At 55.8% G+C, this 17,012-nt stretch overlaps 1 protein-coding gene and 1 long non-coding RNA gene across 10 annotated transcripts in view; one reads left to right on the forward strand and one right to left on the reverse strand.

Moving 5' to 3' along the window:
- CCDC33 (coiled-coil domain containing 33) overlaps nucleotides 1–17,012 on the forward strand; it is a 101,721-nt gene that overhangs the window by 75,733 nt on the left and 8,976 nt on the right. For 2 of the 9 annotated variants that reach the window (XM_057299845.2, XM_057299846.2), the window contains exon 1: nucleotides 5,558–7,730. The exons of the other annotated variants lie outside the window; for them this stretch is intronic. In XM_057299845.2, coding sequence (XP_057155828.1) covers nucleotides 7,551–7,730 — 180 coding nt within the window. In that variant the 5' untranslated portion in view covers nucleotides 5,558–7,550. Of the gene's footprint in view, nucleotides 1–5,557; nucleotides 7,731–17,012 lie in introns of those variants that run through there. 9 annotated transcript variants of the gene reach the window in all.
- Nucleotides 563–10,619, reverse strand: LOC134729092 (uncharacterized). The gene is made up of 3 exons (XR_010109957.1): nucleotides 9,800–10,619; nucleotides 8,592–8,760; nucleotides 563–982 (listed from the first exon to the last, which is right to left on the reverse strand). It is a non-coding gene; the product is annotated as an uncharacterized LOC134729092 (long non-coding RNA).

Raw genomic sequence — 17,012 nt, forward strand, 5'->3', positions numbered from 1 at the left:
TGAGGTGGTTTTCCGCAGCACAGGGCTGGGGAGGAGGCTTGTGGCCTAGGCTGGAGGCAGGACAGTGATCTGCCTGGACAGGGCGCACGGGGCCTATAGCACAGGCCTGGAGGCAGGACGGGTGGTCTCACCCCACCTCTGCTCTCCTGTGACACTGAGCTCCCATCACCCTGGTCCCTTCCCCTACCCATGGTCCCTCCCAAGGCTAAAGATGGTCTAGGCCTCCTTGGATCCCCCAAGAGCCCCAAATGTCCAGACAGGGCTCCTTCCCCCAGGGAGAGACGTGGCAGGTGCCCCCAGTATCTCTCCCCTCCACACCCCCTACCCCAGTGTGTTCTCTCCTGGCCTGGGTAAGGACAACAAATGGGATACAGTGGGCACATGCTTCACAAAAATAATGAGAGGGAAGAATGTGAAAATGAGAGCCTAGGATTCAGGCCTGGAGAGCACAGTCATCTAAACAGACGAGGCTCTAATAGCAGGATCTCAACCCCTCCAGCTGAAAACGACCAGGAACACACATGCAGTTTAACAAAGTTGGAGTTATTCTGGGTTTATTGACTCGTTGTAGTAAGGAGGATGCAACCATGGGAGTTGCGGGGCATCCCAGAAAGAGTGTGTGGGAAAGGACTTCACAGATTCAAGCTGGTGTTAGGGGATTTGGGGAAGGGTTTGAGGAAACAGGCTTTGCTCTGGGTTAGATGACAGCAGGAGGCTGGCTTAGAATCAGCATTCTAAGAGTCGGTATCATAGGAGTTCTCATCTAGAAGGCAGGAATGGTGGTCACTAATAAAGAAGCAGCAGTCACTCATATTAGCCAGGAAAGGGAGTTTGGTCATTTTTGTGGTTTGGACAATGACTATGTTTTATCTGTGTTCACACACTTTACAGAGTGGTCAGAGAGTGGTGTTGTGAATGACACCAGGGTCCAGCTGTGGCCACCAGCTCCTGGCCACCAGGGGCCGCGTTTCTTTCTTGGTAGCTTCAGACAGTGACCGAGAAGAGATGAAAGGGACAGATGTTACTCACACAGCACATGCCAGGCACTGTGCTCAACACTAGACAGACCTTGCTCACGTAATCTTCACCACAGCCCTCTCCTCATTGTACAGATGAGAAAACTGAGGTTCAGAGAGGGAAGGTGCCCATCAGAGTCCAGAAGGACTGGCAAAACTAGAATGTAAACCCAGCTTATGTTCCCCTTGGTTCCAAAGTCCCTTTCACCCCCTTGCCCTTGCCTAGAGGCTGAGCCTCTGCTCGTTCCTCGGAGCCACGTGGTCCTGAATTGTGTCCCTTGGACACCCCCGCTAGGCACATCTTCCTGAAGGGGTTCAGCCTGTCCATGGCAGGCCAGCCGCAGTGTCAGCAGTCGCCCCAGCCCAGGAGGGTCCCCCGTGCCTAGAGGTGTGAAGGGTAATGAGGCCCCGTAATTAAGGTTTCTGAAGACATGGCTGGGAGATTTATAGACAGGCTTTGTCAATAATTGTGCTACCGGCTGCAGATCCAGCGAGACATCGATAAGTGCTCGTTACAGCTTCTCCCTGCTCCCTGCCCTGTCCCCGCACCACCCCTCCTGAGCCATCAGCCTGCCTGTTCACAGCGCCTATGTACACAGGCTTCGCTCAATTAATTTGCACTTGTTGGCGCCATCTGTTCTTTTCATGTGTCCTTATCAGGAGTGTGTGCGTCCTGCCTCCTGCTCAGATGTGACAGTGCAACCCTCCTCATACATATAGGGGCTTCCTGGGCAGGCTCACATCTCCCCTCTCAGACTGGGCTCCTCAGGGTGGGACACTGTCTCCCCCCTCAGTCTAGGACCCCTGAAGGCAAGGCCAAGTCTTCATCTTCCTTCACCTCCCCCTCAACACCCACAGCCTCTCTCTGCTGAGCCAAGCTTGGCCTGGACCCTAGCAAAACCTTCTGAGTCTGACCCCACCAGGCAGGGCCTCAGCCCTCCAGAGGAAACCCCCAGACCCCAAACCAAACAATGCCCTGGAAGGCTGGCTGCCTCTGGGTGCTGGGAGGTAGGGTGTTTGTTCTGATCCCCACTCTGGCTCCCATAGCCTGAGCTTTGGCAGGTTCTTGTTACGAGAACAGTGACATCTTTGAGTCACAGGGGTGGAAAGGGGCTAAGAAGCCACTTGGAAGTCTCTGTTTCCCTTGAGCAGCATTGGTTAAGGGTGGTACAGGGGCCAAGGCTTGGACAGCTCCTAGAGTGGGGTGGGTCATGGCCTGGTGGCTCCAGGATGCCAGGGCAGGTGGCCCACCCAGATAACTGAGAAAAGGCAGCACCTCAAGGATGCTTTCCCTTGGCTCTCTCCCCATCCCGAGGTTTTGGGCAGCCAACATCCCAGCCTACTCTTCTCTGGGTCATTCTGTCTTCCAGAAGGCCTCTCAGTCCCTTCCAACCCCAGCACAGGTTTGTTTGTTTGTTTGTTTGTTTGTTCGTTTCTTTCTTTCTTTCTTTCTTTCTTTCTTTCTTTCTTTCTTTTTTTTGAGATGGAGTCTCGCTCTGTCATCCAGGCTGGAGTACAGTGGCGCGATCTCAGCTCACTGCAACCTCTGCCTCCCCGGGTTCAAGCGATTCTCCTGCCTCAGCCTCCCAAGTGTCTGGGATTACAGGTGCTGGCCGCGATGCTCCGCTAATTTTTATGTTTTTGGTAGAGACGGGGTTTCGCCATATTGGCCAGGATGGTCTCGAACACCTGACCTCAGGTGATTTGCCCAGCACAGATTTCTAACCCCGGAGGGCTATGAATGCTGAGCTGGCCCTGCCACAGAAGTGCTAGGCAACTTCTTACCCTGTCTGGGCTCTGGGTCCTGCATAGCACATTGGATTTGTTTAGAATGCAACCAGACCTTATTCTGGGAGGGTCACAAGCATGCTTGGTGCCAGCATCCAGGCCCAGCCCAGTCCACTTTGCCTGCCTATAACAGGCTTGACAGCTGGGCCTTGGACTTACATCCAAGGTCCCATGACTGAACCCTGCAGCCGCTCCAGTCTCATCTCCTACCAGCCCCTCCTCGCCGCGTGTCCTGTCTGCACTCCCACAGTGTTCCAGGCTGCTGCTCACCTCCACACCTGTGCTCCTGCTGTTCCCTGTGCTAGGACTGTGTCTCCTCCTTATGCCTGTATCACCTGACAAACTCCTACTCATCCTTCAAAACCCATCTCCCGCTCTGACATGCCCTCCAATACACCCTTGCCTGCACCCCAGGGTGAGGAGGGGGCTGGCTGGGGGGCTCCCCCGCTACTGCATTTGCCATACTGATTTACTATGCCACACTGCCTGCTGTCACATCGACTAGAATACAAGCTCCTTGGGGACAGAGACCCCAAGCCTTGGCCACATCTGTGTCTCCAGTGCCCACCACAGGGCCTGGCCAAGTGGGCCTGCCAAAGAGTATATCCTGAACTGGGAGGACCTCAGTCCTTGGCCTGGGTGGGGGAAAGGCAGTGCTCACCCCTCCCCTAGAGATGGAAGGAGACACACTCTTGCCACCCTGGCTGCCCACTTATAGGGTCATGGCGACCTCAAGGCAGACAGTGGATTCAGTTAGGGCAAAATGCAAACACACATTTCAGGGGTGGGGGGCACAGAGCAGGGGGCTTTAACCAAGCTCTCTGCCCACCCTCCCCCTGCCAGCCCCCTAGTCTGGACCCATCCCAGGGCCCCTCTGTGAACATCACTGGCATCATGACGAGCCCTTTCCTGCAGACAGCTCCAAGCTGTGGTGGAGCACCTGGGGTGGGGATTTGGGGGTTAGGAAGGGGTACAGTTCCATTTGTATTTCAGGCCCAGCAGCATTCCTGCCAGTAGAGAGTTTTAGAAATGGAAATGGAGGGCTGTGTTCCCTCAGCACATGTCCCGCCTCCAGGAGCTGGCATCTCTGCTCTCACATGGCCCATGTGCAGGGGCACAGAACCCCAGGTGCCAACGAGCCCCCTCCTAGGCTGCAGCAGAAGCCCACAGCCAGGCAGGGCCCAGAGAAGTCTGACAGCCTGCCAAAAGCAACAGCAAAAACCACCTCAGCCCCAGGAGCCTCCCATCCCCCACCCCCGTGTGTCTGATGCGGTGGTTTTATTGCGGGCAGTGAGGGCATTCATGACAGCCTCAGAATGTATGAGCCAGACCTGGAGCCAGCAGGGGTAGGGGGAGCAGAGCAACTGTGCAACTCCAGGAGATGGGATGTGGGCTCAGTGGAGGCCGTTGCAGGGGACCAGGGAGGCATCTGGACCTTCTGGCTAGGCCAGCTTCAAGCTCGAGTTGCGGGGAGGCCTCTCCTACCAGCAGCTAAGCATGGCTATCAACATCCTGCGTGCCCCACCCTGAGTTCAGCTGAGCCTCTGGCCCTGCAATAGGGAGATCCCAGCCCTGATGAGTGATGAAGCATGAGCCCTGCCCTTGCGGACTCCAAGGCCAAGGCCAATTGAGGACAGGAGAGCCAGCCCCAGGGTCCGGAGTGGTGGTGAAGACTCTGGAACCACCTCACCCACTCCAAGAACTTCCCTAGCCTCCTCATGCCTCACTCTCCTCCTCTGTGGAATGGACATGGAGAAGGCTACTTCATCAGGTGACTGGTGGTGAAGTTAGGCCGATCTATTTAAGGTAGTTAGAACAGTGCCCAGCCTATGGTGAGCTCTTGTTACCTGCCTGGTGCAGGCTCTAGAAATTCAGAAAGGAAGCCAAGAAGAGTAGGAAAGTCTTTTGTTAGGAGGTGGGCTTTGCAGAATGGATCTGCAGAGATGGGGGAAGGCGACTCCGTCCTGTAGGTGGGGGAACTGCGTGAGCAAAGGCACAGAGGCCGGATGCACTGAACCTGTTTGTTCCCCCAGAGGTTCTGAGGCCACAGGAAGTGGCTGGCGTGGGAGTGGCTGGTCCAAGGGGAGCTGCACTATTAAGTGTGGAGGGGGAGGGGGACAGGAGCAGGACCACAGGGACCTTGACCGCCAAGCTGGGGGAAGGAAGTGTGAATAAAGCCCCAATGCCACCAGGCATCTCTGTACTGCCCTCCTCTCCCTCCCCACCCCAGCCAGGCACCTGCCCTGTTTCCTGGGACCCCCTGAAGGAGGACATCCCTTAGCTCCACAAAGAGCCCTGCCCTAGTCTTCACATAGTAATTGTCTTGTGTGTCTCACCCAGTGATAAGGGGTGGGCAAGGGGCAGGGGGTGGGGGCTCTTGAGCACCCGTTTTATAGATGAAATGCCTGAGACCAGGCGGGAGCCCCTGGGGCCTCCCTGGCTTCATGGGGCAGGCTCAAGTCCCTCAAGGGCGCGGCTTCCCTCCCTCTCAGCAGCCCACACTTGTTCTATGTCCGGTGATGGGTCCCTGAGGGTCCGCTGGGGCGCCCCTCCAGCCTCCCGCCAGAGCAGGGCTGGAAGACTGCCATGTCTGGGGCCCGGCTGAGCTCAGTGCATGCCTCTGCGTAGTGCATTATTGATGGGGCTTCTAATTGTGCGTTTCCCAAAGTCTACAGGCTTTTGATGAAAAATTCATGGCACGCCCGAGGATGGGAGCAGACTCAATCGATTGGCGCACAGCAGGCAGGGGAGGACAGGGCCCCTTGCAGGGAGGGGTGGTGAAGCCTGGTCTGGGAGGCTTCTTGCCCCAGGATCTTGGGGATAGCAGGGGGCACACACCCATTTCCCTGGTGGGGAGGCTGAGGGGCAGGAGCAGGAAGATCTAAGGCCCACATCTCAGTGCCAGCCAGTGACTGGTGCCACCCAGGGAGGATGGCCGACTCCACCACGGGCCTCCCTTTCATTTCCCTGGAGGGGTGCTAGACCCTCCAGAGCCCCTCATGAGAGTTGCACAGAGGAGGGAGTAATATTTCTGGAGCCACTCTTATATGCCAGACGCTGCTCGGAGGTGTACACTCGCAGCCTCATTTAATCCCCAACAGCGTTATGAGATGGGCACAGTGATGCACTCCATTTTACAGAGGAGAAAACAGGCTTAGAGAGGTTAAGTGACCTGTCCAAAGTCACACAGCTGCTTAGTAACAGAGCCCACTATCTTTCCACTTCACCAGGCCCACTCAAATAAGAACTAATAGGAGTATGGGGATTGTCTTGTGCCACTCCCCTACTTGTCCCTATTGTTCAGAGGAAGTGTCCCCATTAAGAAAAAGTGGAGTGGGCCAGGTGCAGTGGCTCATGCCTGTAATCCCAGCATTTTGGGAGGCTGAGGCAGGTGGATCACGAGGTCAGGAGATCGAGAGCATCCTGGCTAACACGGTGAAACCCAGTCTCTACTAAAAAAATACAAGAAATTAGCCAGGCATGGTGGCAGGCACCTGTAGTCCCAGCTACTCGGGAGGCTGAGGCAGGAGAATGGCATGAACCCGGGAGGCGGAGCTTGCAGTAAGCCCAGATCGCGCCACTGTACTCCAGCCTGGGAGACAGAGCAAGAGACAGAGCCAGACTCCATCTCAAAAAAAAAAAAAAAAAAAAGGAAAAGAAAAAGAGTAAGTGAAACATGAGGCCTGCAAATGAGAAAAGGAAGCGCCCTCCACAACACCGGCAGAAGCCAGAGGCCCCCCAACCCTGTGCAGAGTGCTGAGCTGGGCACCCAGCAGCAGGGGTGGAGATTTTGAAAGGGGTAGAGGTGACTGTCTTGGCTTGTCCAGTCAGGGGTTATTATTGTGCCACCATTGAGGCCCCAAAGAACACTGTAAGTCATCCATTCATTCATTAAACAAGTAAACAAATATTTATAAAGTCCCAGTGCTGGTCAGCATCTTGCTAGGTCCAGGTGGAGGGCCCTATCATGAAAGCCTTTGGGACCAAGCTTGTCTGGGACAGACAGGCTGAACCCAGTTCAGCTGGGGAAAGGCAGGCAGGCCCCTCCATGCCCCAGGAGGGGGTCTCCGCAACCCAGGCTGAAGCCAGTTATATCAGACACTCTGCCTTCATGACCAGGGCCGTTTCTAGGTGGCGGGCTGGCTTGTTTGGGTTTGTTTTTTTTTTTTTTTTTTTTTGCTTCCCAGTGAGTTTCTTTCAAAAACATCCACCCATGTCTCCGCTGAACTAAAGAGAAAGGAATTTGTCCAGAGCATCAGGAAAGCAGACAGAGGAAGTCCCCAGGGACCAGGCGTGGGGCCCTAAGCCACACTGCAGCTGCAGGGAGGAGAGTGAGCCCAGCTTGTGCTGCTGCGGGGTAGGGAGGACTCCTGAGGGGACAAGGGGGAATCAGGGAGCAGAGAGACTAAGGGGGAGGGGGAGGAGGAGACTCAGGGACAGAGGGTGAGGCTCAGTGGGAGAGAAAGGGGAGACAGGGTATGGGGGTAACCAGGAGGCAGAGAAAGTGGAGAAGAGAGGAGGGAGTTGAGGGGGAGGCAGGAACCAAGGTGTAGCCAAGGGCAGGTGAGGGAGGAGGGATTCTGAGCCTGGGCCAGGGGAGTCAGAAGGCCGGAGCCCTGAAGGGCCCCACAGCCCTCCCCGGCCCTGCTGTCTCCATACAATTCTATGGCCAAGGAGTGAACCTTGCATGATTTCAGCCACCCCACCCAGACACCCCCCATCCTGGAACAAAGGGGAAGTGGCCCCATGGGCCTGCCTGCTTCCAGCTCAGGGCCGGGCTTGGTCACCAGGCAGGCACTTGTTGTAGCAACAGTCCCTGGGGACCCATCCTGGGGAACAGGACTGCTAGCAGTAAAGATGGGGGAGCCAGGGCCCCCATCCCCTCCAGCCCCCAAGGCTGCCCCAGGCCTCATTGACAGCTTCTCTGTAAGTCGCCCCCTCACCCACTGGTTCTGGGAAGATGGGTTGGCTCGCCTAGCAGCAGGTGTGTTGGGGCGTGTTGCCCAGCAACCAGTAGAGGTGTTCCCAGAGCCTCTTAAGTGGGAGGCAGGGTGGAGAGGACCAGGGCTTTGGCCCTTAGATGCCCGTGGTCACAGGAATCTTTTGCAGGGCCCCTGGCTCCAGCCTAGGCCACCTGAACCCACACAGTAATCCAGAGAGGGAGGACAGAAGGGCTTCTGGGAAAATCCCTTAAAGTGATCATTGCCTCCTGCTAGTCTGGGCCCTACCTCTGGTGTCTTGGAGGTCCAGCCTTGGATCCTAGAAAGTGGCTGAGCCTGGGCTAGCCTGGGAAGGCTTGCTGGTAGTGCATGTGTGGTGCCGAGCTGTGAGGAGGAGTGGGTGTGGCAGATGGGGCATCCAGTGGAAGCAGCAGCTCAGACCGGGGGCTGGGGCCGCCCCAGTAAGTGCTAACCTTTCTGGTTTGGGCCCCAGTTGCCAAAGCATTTCTTCTTCCCCTTTGGCAAGAATCCCAGAGGACAACCCCAACAAGGGTCATTCCCCACAGGGTGCAGATGAGCAGGCACGGAGTGGGCAAGGGCCTCGCTTCAGGTCGTTTGACAGCTGTGGGCAGAGGCTGGATCAGAACCCAAGGTTCTGGGTTCCAGCCAGGGCTCTTCCCCCACCCAATGTGGGGCATTCCTGAGGCAGCAAAGCTCTAACCAGGGAGGATTCTGGCAGGAGGTGACCAGTGGGGAAGGGTTCTTTGTGGAAGAGTGAACAGGGCCTGTGAGACCAGGACTGGGGTCTGCCCCTCACCACCCGCTGAATGCCCAGCCCTGTACTCACCTGGGCTGAGAGCAAGGGCTGGCCCCAGTCTGCTGTCAGCAGAGGCTGGACTCTGGCCCAATACCCAAGGAGTAGTGACTGATGGCCTGTCTTGGGATAGCCCGGAGGTCTTCCTGGAGGAGCAGGGCCCAGAATGGAGCCTTGAGGGTCAGGCAGCGTTCAGAAAAGCCTAGGAGGGGAAGTAGGAATGGGAAGCCAGCATCTTCCAGGAAGCCCCGCCCCCACCCCAGCCCAGCTGGTCTCCATTGTCCCAGCCAGGCCCAATTAGCACCTGGCTCCTGCAGGGGCCAATTAGACAGGGGCTGAGGTCAGCTGCCGGCCAAGGCCCTGCCACCCCTCCAAGCTTCACCAAGCCAAGCACAAAAGCTTTCTAGGCATCATCTCTGCTGCAGCAGGAAGGGAAAGAAAGAACAGAAGAAAGGGAAAATTCACTCCTTTTGTTTCTTTGCCATAACCTTGGGCTGAACAAAGAAGCAACTGCCTCCCCTCCCTGGGAGGGCAGCTTCTGTGGAGCAGGAAGTCTGTTTTAAACAGCAATTTGCACAGATTTGTTGTGGTTGGGAGGCCCAGATGACATTCGAGGGGAACCAGGAGCAGAGACCTGGGGTGAGCAGGGCCCTGGTTCTAGAAACTCCTGTGACTCCCCACTGCGCTCTGTTCAGAAGCAGAGCTTCCGGGCCTGGCTGGTGCAAACAGGTGGGCCTGCTCCAGCTCTCTAGCCAGACAGACCTGTGTACTTTGCTGCCTCCAAAGAGCCCAGCCCACATGGGCCTCCACACCTTCCCTCAGTGTTCCCCACCTCTCAAGTCCCACCCAATCCAGTCAAATCTCACCTGCACCTCAAAGGCCCAGCTGCACCCCTCCCCTGCAGGATCCCCTCCCCAACCCTACCCCTGGCCTTGACTTGCATTCCTAGGGTGTGAGCCATGTCCCACACAAGGCCTCCCTCCCACTGGGAACTCTCTGAGTGCAGGGTCTCCCCACCCCCAACAGAGCTGAGCTTAGGGGTACAAACAGCAGCTGCCAGGCCCTGCTGGGGAGCAGGTGGAAGGGAGATATATGCCAAACAGAGTCCAAAATGGGGTTTGGGAAGCTGGGGCCACCCTGGGGTGGTGACAGGTGGAGAAGGGGACCCACCAGTGCCATTGCCTCCTCCAGGCTCCCACCCCCAGGGCAATGCCCCATCGCACAGACCACCCTGCCCTCACCTCCCTAACCCTGCCCTCTGTGTCTCAGGAGCGCAGCCTCTCCCACTGGGCTATGCCCTTGCCGCTTCGATATCCCACCCAGCCAATGAGGCTCTCAGTCCTCCCTCGCCTGCCCTCTGGTGGTGATGAGGTTCCAGAGTGAATGGAGGGAAAGAAAGAAGCTTGTCCTCATGGCCAGTGGGTTCTATTGTCCTTCAGTGGCTGGGAAGGGAGCTTGGCTGGGTGGGCAGTGGCAAAGAACTGAGAGGCCAGGGTCCCAGTGGCATTGGCCCGTGTGTTTCTGGGAGTAAGGGGACTTCTTAGCCATGGTGAGCCCCTGGGAAAACACTAGTCCCTTTCAGTAAATTTTCAGGCACAACCTCCATCCTCCCCGACTTGTCCCTGAGACGGCCCCTGGGCTTTTGCTCCCTGGTCTCTGGAACTGGAGGAGGCCAGCATCGATTTGCAAGCTGAATTTTCCATTGTATTTTAAAGAAATGTGGTTAATTCGCTTTATTTTATTTTATCTTATTTTATTTATTTATTTATTTTTGAGATGGAGTCTTGGTCTGTTGCCCAGGCTGGAGTTCAGAGGCACGATCTCAGCTCAGTGCAACCTCCGCCCCACCCCCGCCTGCCCCCGGGTTCAAGCGATTCTCCCACCTCATCCTCCCAAGTAGCTGGGATTACAGGCATCCACCACCATGCCTGGCTAATTTTTGTATTTTTAGTAGAGGTGGGGTTTCACCATGTTGGCCAGGCTGGTCTCAAACAGCTGACCTCAGGTGATCCACCTCCCTTAGCCTCCCAAAGTGCTGAGATTACAGGCATGAGCCACTGTGCCCGGTGTACTTTTTGTATTTTTAGTAGAGAGGGGGTTTCACTGTGTTGGCTAGGCTGGTCTTGAACTCCTGACCGTAAGTGATCCGCCCCCCTCGGCTCCCAAAGTGCTGGGATTACAGGCTCGAACCACCGCACCAGGCCAAGAAATGTGGTTAATTCCCTTTAAAAGTATTGGGAAATTTAGATTAGCCAAGAGAGACCTCTCTGACATTCAAAGGACACCTACAGGAGTTCTGTTTGGCAAATCTGGCAGGAGCAGGGTCTGGGTCAAAGGATTTGCCTGAGTAAGTCAGGGAGGCAGGGAGGCCCTTCCCTGCCATCAAGGTCTTCAGGAGCTAAAGGGGGAGCATGTGCGTGGCCCTTGGCAGATGGGGAGTGCCAGGCTGGTGTGGGCGAGAAACGGCTTCTGGGCAGAGGTAGGGAAGGCTTTGAAGATAGGGGCCCAGAAGGCTGGGCCCATGGGTGGAGTGGCCAGGGCTAAATTCTGAAAGGGGGTCTAGCTGTGCTGGAAAAGGTGGAAATTCAAAGTTGGAAATTTACCATGAGGGCCAGTGGGAGTCGTTGGAGGGGTCTGGAGGCCAGAGAGGATGTTCCAGTTACCTATTGCAATAACAAACTACCCCAAAATGTTATCATTTAAAACGATAATTTTTTCTTTTATTATCACATCTCATAGCTTTGTGGGTCAGGAACTCAGCCACGGCACAGCAGGTCTAAGTCTTCAGCTGGGACGACCTACGGGCAGGGGCGGGAGCAGCCAGGGCTGGGTGGGCCTCACTCTCTCCCATACACTTAGTTTGGGCTTCCTCACAGTCTCAGGGCAGCAAGGAATTAGCAGCTAGCAGGGAAGAATTGGGGTTACTGCAAGATGGGTCTCATCCCAAGCCCCTGTCCTCACCACTCAGCCCCAACATCTTCCCTGGAGCTAACCCAGGATAGAGGCCCCAGGTTCAAGATTCACTGAGTGACTTCAGGCAAATCTCTGCACCTCTCTGGTCCCAATATCAGAACTTCTGAGATGGGGGTTCCAGGGCTAGAGGTCTTGGAAGGCTGGCTGGACCGCCTGGAGGAAGGACATGTGCTCCTGGAACTGGGGAGAGAGACAGCCCCGCACACACCTTCCCCACAATATGAGCTGTGGGCCACTCAGGTTGGCCTCATCCCACCACAGGCTGAAGCTGAGTGTCTGTGGGAGGCGGCTGCCCTCTGCCGACTGCAAAGGCAAACCACATGCAGTTGGCCTGGGCCTGCCAGCGATGGATCCTGGGGATCTGGGGAACCCTGAGATTGGGTGGCCGCCCAAGGAAGGGGACAAAGGAGAGGGTGTGTGCCTGGTCCAGCAAACCCACCCTCTGCACCCACTTCAGCACTAGCCAGACTGCCACCCACACTGCCTCAGACCCAGCAACCTGTCTCAGGCCTCCTTCCCTGGGAGAGTGAAGCCCCTCCCCGCTCCTACCCCTGCTCCAGCCCATACCTCCCCTATGCATCCCTCCCTCTTACCTTCTAATTCTCCAGGAAATCCTCTCTCTCCACCGCTATGCCTCTCCTTGACCCTGTTTTCCTAGCTACCTTTGACCCTTCTCAACCTCACTGTCCCCTCAGACCTTACCCACAGCACCCAGCATTCAGAGCACTGGCCAAGGTCACTTCCTCCAGGCCACACCAACAGGATCCCTCTGCAGATCCGGAAACTGCTAAGCCTTCTCTCCTTTTTCCAAAATTCTTTTAAATTGTGAAATGTAACCCATTTCACAATTTAAGAAAAATTGCATTGAACATATAGAACATAATTATTATAAATTATTATATAGCAAATGTCCATGAAACCACCACCCAGGTCAGGAAACAGCATCACCAGCATCCTCACACCCCTCATGCCCCTCCCAGCCACACCCCTCCTCTCCTGGATGTAATCACTCTGCCAGCTTTCTGTCCTTGCTTTGCTTCTTTATTTTTTTATTTTTTTATTTTTATTTTATTTATTTTTTTTTTTTGAGACGGAGTCTCGCTCTGTCGCCCAGGCTGGAGTGCAGTGGCGCGATCTCGGCTCACTGCAAGCTCCGCCTCCCGGGTTCACGCCATTCTCCTGCCTCAGCCTCCCGAGTAGCTGGGACTACAGGCGCCCGCCACCACGCCCGGCTAATTTTTTGTATTTTTAGTAGAGACGGGGTTTCACCGTGTTAGCCAGGATGGTCTCGATCTCCTGACCTCGTGATCCGCCCGCCTCGGCCTCCCAAAGTGCTGGGATTACAGGCGTGAGCCACCGCGCCCGGCCTATTTTTTTATTTTTTAATTATTTTTTTATTTTTGGGATACAGTCTTGCTCTATCACCCAGGCTGAAGTGCAGTGGCATAATCTCAGCTCACTGCAACCTCCGCCTCCTGGGTTCAAGTGATTCTCAGGCCTCGGCCTGCCAAGTAGCTGGGATTACAGGCACCCGCCACCATGCCCGGCTAATTTTGGGGTTTTTGTGTAGAAATGGGGTTTCACCATGTTAGTCAGGCTGGTCTCAAACTTCTGACCTCGAGTGACCTGCCCGCCTCAGCCTCCCAAAGTGCTGGGATTAAAGGGTTAAGCTGCCGGTTGGTTCACGCCTGTAATCCCAGCACTGGGAGGCCAAGGTGGGCGGATCATGAGGTCAGGAGTTCTAGACTAGCCTGACCAACATGGTGAAACCCCGTCTCTACTAAAAATACAAAAAAAATTAGCCCGGCATAGTGGCAGGCGCCTGTAATCCCAGCTACTCAGGAGGCTGAGGCAGGAGAATTGCCTGAACCCGGGAGGCGGTTACAGTGAGCCAAGGTCACACCACTACACTCCAGCCTGGGCAATAGAAAGAGACTCCATCTCAAAAAAAAAAAAAAAAAAAAAGTGTGAGCCACTGTGCCTGACCTGCTTTGCTTCTTTATACTGTCGCTACCTGAGCATGCCTCTCGAATCACTCTGGCCTAAATTTTCTATTTTTACCTTCATGGAGAGGGCACCGTGACATACACATTGCTTTGCACACGGCTCTTTTGCTCACCTTGATGTATGTGAGGTTCACCCACATCATGGTTTCTTATTGCTCTGAAGTATCCCGCTGTATGGGTCTCCACCTGCCCCTATCTCTGCCCCATAATTCCTCACTCACCCGCCAGTTCTTTAATGTTTTTATGAAGGTGAGTTTTGCTTTGTGTCCCATTCAGACCATCTCTAGCGGCGGGTTCATCTCCATCATCCAAGCCGCAAGACTCAAGCGGAAGGTGGTTGTCCTCCTTTTGAAGCCCTCTTGCCAGCCTGCTCTCGCCGCTTTTCCTCCTACCTCTCTGGCAATTGCCCTAGTCCTGAGAGCTCCTCTCCTACCACCCCTTGTCCTTGAACCCCCCGCCTCACTCCACAGTTGCCAGATGCTGAAAATCTGCTCCCTTCCCAAGGCTCCAATGGAACCAGGGCTGTCCTGCCACCTGTCCCTCATCAGGATTCACTCCAGGCTTGATCACCATCAGCCACTGCTGGCCTCCTGCACCTGAGGCCCTGCAGGTACCTCACCCCTAACACGCTCCTCCCCCAACCCAGCTCCCCGTCCTTCCCACTCCAGACCTGCACCTCCTCCACCCAAAGACCCCAGCTCCTCCTCTCCTCATCCCCCACCTCCTCCTTCTCCCCTCTTCCTCCTTCCCACTCCAGGCATGCACCTCTACCAAAAGGCCCCAGACTCCTCCCACTCCTCCCCCTCCTCCCCCACCTCCTCCTCCTCCACACTGCAGGCATGCACCTCCTCCACCCAAAGACCCTAGCCCCCTGCCAACCTCCCGCTCCGCCATCCCCAACCCTCCTCTTCGTTGTTCACTTCACTCTGTCATGCTGACTCCTCCTTGGTCTGCCTCCACCCAGCAAGGGTCTCTGGCTCCCTGCTCTGGGCCTCCATTCATTTCTCTGTCCATCTTGGTGGCCTGAGGCATCTTGCCACAACCCCCCTCCAGCTTAGGCCCTTCACTGGCCTGCAGGATGGAATCCAAGCTCCTGAGATTGGCCACACCCCTACTTACTCCCCAACCAGCACTCTGCCCTCCAGGAAGTCACCGGCTTTGTTCCTGATCATACACTCTCTCTCCTCCCTGCCTTTGCCACAGTGTCTCCTCTGCCCAAGAGCCCTCTCCCCTACCCCGGGTAACACCTGCTCACCCTCCTAGAGTGAGCTCAGGTTATCACCACCTCCAGGAAGGCTTCCTAGACCTGGGGCTAGGAAAAGAGCCTCCTGTAAGCTCTCCTCTGTCACAGATGTCACTGCCATCTCCTTGGTGTAGATGGGAGACCATCACAAGCAGGGATGGTCTGGGCTGGTCTGGGCTCCATGGCCCCAGTGTGGACATGGCCTTCAGCAACTGCTGGTGACTGTGCTGCTTCCAATGTAGCCTTTACACTGAGTCTCTGTGACCTTGGGAACACTACTTCCAATCTCAGCTTCCCCATTTTACAATGAGTTTATAAGGACCCTAAGTAGCCACAGGTGTCATTGGATGCAGTGCCTCAGATTCTGCGCCTCAGATTCTGCCAGAAGCACTTCTTATTTTTTTGCGGGGGGTGGGTAAGGGTTAAGCATTACCCTCTTTAGGCCTCCTGCACCCAAGGCCCTGCAGGTACCTTACCCCCAACACACCCTCCCTAACCCAGCTCCTCCTTCTCCCCAGTCCCAGCATAAAAACAAAGACAATCGCCATTCCTCCTCCTTCGTGGGAACTGGTCCTCAGTTTCTATGCGATGAAAGTAGTCACATCATCATATCTTCTGTGCCCACTGCCCAGGGTTATAATAAGAACCATTAAAAGTGCGACGGCAGGCAGAATGGCTCATGCCTATAATCCCAGCACTTTGGGAGGTCAAGGTAGGAGGATCTCTTGAGGCTAGGAGTTCAAGACCAGCCTGGGCAACATAGCAAGGCCCCATCTTTACAAAAAATTTAAAAATTAGCCAGGCATGGTGGCACACACCTGTAGTCCCAGCTACTTGGGAGGCTGAGTCAGGAGGACCACTTGAACCCAGAAGTTCGAGGTTGCAGTGAGCTATGATCATGCCACTGCACTCTAGCCTGGGTGACAGAGTGAGAATCCATCTTGGAAAACAAGAAAGCACTCAGAAGGTGGTGGAGGAAAAAGAGATGCTGTTGCCAGGCACCCTGTGTGCCAGAGCCTGGGCTGGCACTGTTCATGCCCCCTCTCTCTCCACAGCAACCCCCCTTGGGGTGGGGTGATTTTCCCATTCCACGGATGAGGACGCTAAGGCTCAGAGAACAGCCGCCCTTCCAGAGCCAAAGCGAAGGTGTCGGTGCAGCAAAGGCCACCAGCGCTCAGTGGCAGTGGGGCAATTCAAACCCAAGGACACCTGACATTTCTCACCTGGGCAGGATCTGATAGCTGGGTCTTGGATGGGGAAAGCGCAGTGTCAATGGGTGAGGAGAATGCAGTGGGCACTAGCGTTAGGCACAATGGCTTTGGAGTCAGTCCTTCTAGAGGAGGCTAAGCCTAGGGACAAGACAGGGAAGTGGCTGGTGCCTGACCCTCCCCCAGCAGACTGGAAAGTGGGGAGGGGGCTGGAGGGGAGGGATTGGAGCAGGGGAGTCAGCAGGACCACAACAGGAATCTGGGCCATGGTGTGCTTCCTGTTCTCAAGGCTGGGCTGTGACGCAGAGCATGGCCCTGGGGGTTGGGGAGGCCCAGCTGCAGGCTGTAGGGAGTGGTCAGGGCCGCTCATCTGCAGGCAGTGTCCTCCCAGACCAGCTGTGCTGCTCAAGGTCACTGCTGTGCCGGTGGGGGAAGCCGAGGAGGGAAAGCAGGTCCTTCAGTTTCCCACAGATGTAGAGGGAAGAGAGCATACAGACTGAGGGGTAAGCCAGGGCCGAGATCCCTCTCCATGCCCTGGGGGAGCCCTCTCTCTCAGAGAGCAGCCAGGCTTGGTGGGGGAGGGGGATAGGCACCTGTGGAGGCCTACAGGACTAGTCTCCGAGGAGTGGAGTCCAGCAGGGACCGTCTGACTGAGACAGGGACGCGGCCTCACCAGAAGCCATGCTCTCCCTCCATCTCCTTCCTCGCTCTGGGCCCCAGCTTTCTTTGTCTGTCAAAGCGAGGTGTTAATAACAGAGCTCTGGGCCAGGTGCGGTGGCTCATTCCTCTAATCTCAGCACTTTGGGAGGCTGAGGCGGGCAGATTACCTGAGGTCAGGAGTTCGAGACTAGCCTGACCAACATGGTGAAACTCCATCTCTACTAAAAAGACAAAAATTAGCTGGGCGTGGTGGTGCACACCTGTAGTCCCAGCTACTTGGGAGGCTGAGGCCAGAGAATGGCTTGAACCTGGGAGGCAGAGTTTGCAGAGAGCCAAGATTGTGCCACTGCACTCCAGCCTGGGT

This window comes from Pan paniscus, chromosome 16, assembly GCF_029289425.2.
Source record: "Pan paniscus chromosome 16, NHGRI_mPanPan1-v2.0_pri, whole genome shotgun sequence".
Classification (NCBI taxonomy): domain Eukaryota; kingdom Metazoa; phylum Chordata; class Mammalia; order Primates; family Hominidae; genus Pan; species Pan paniscus.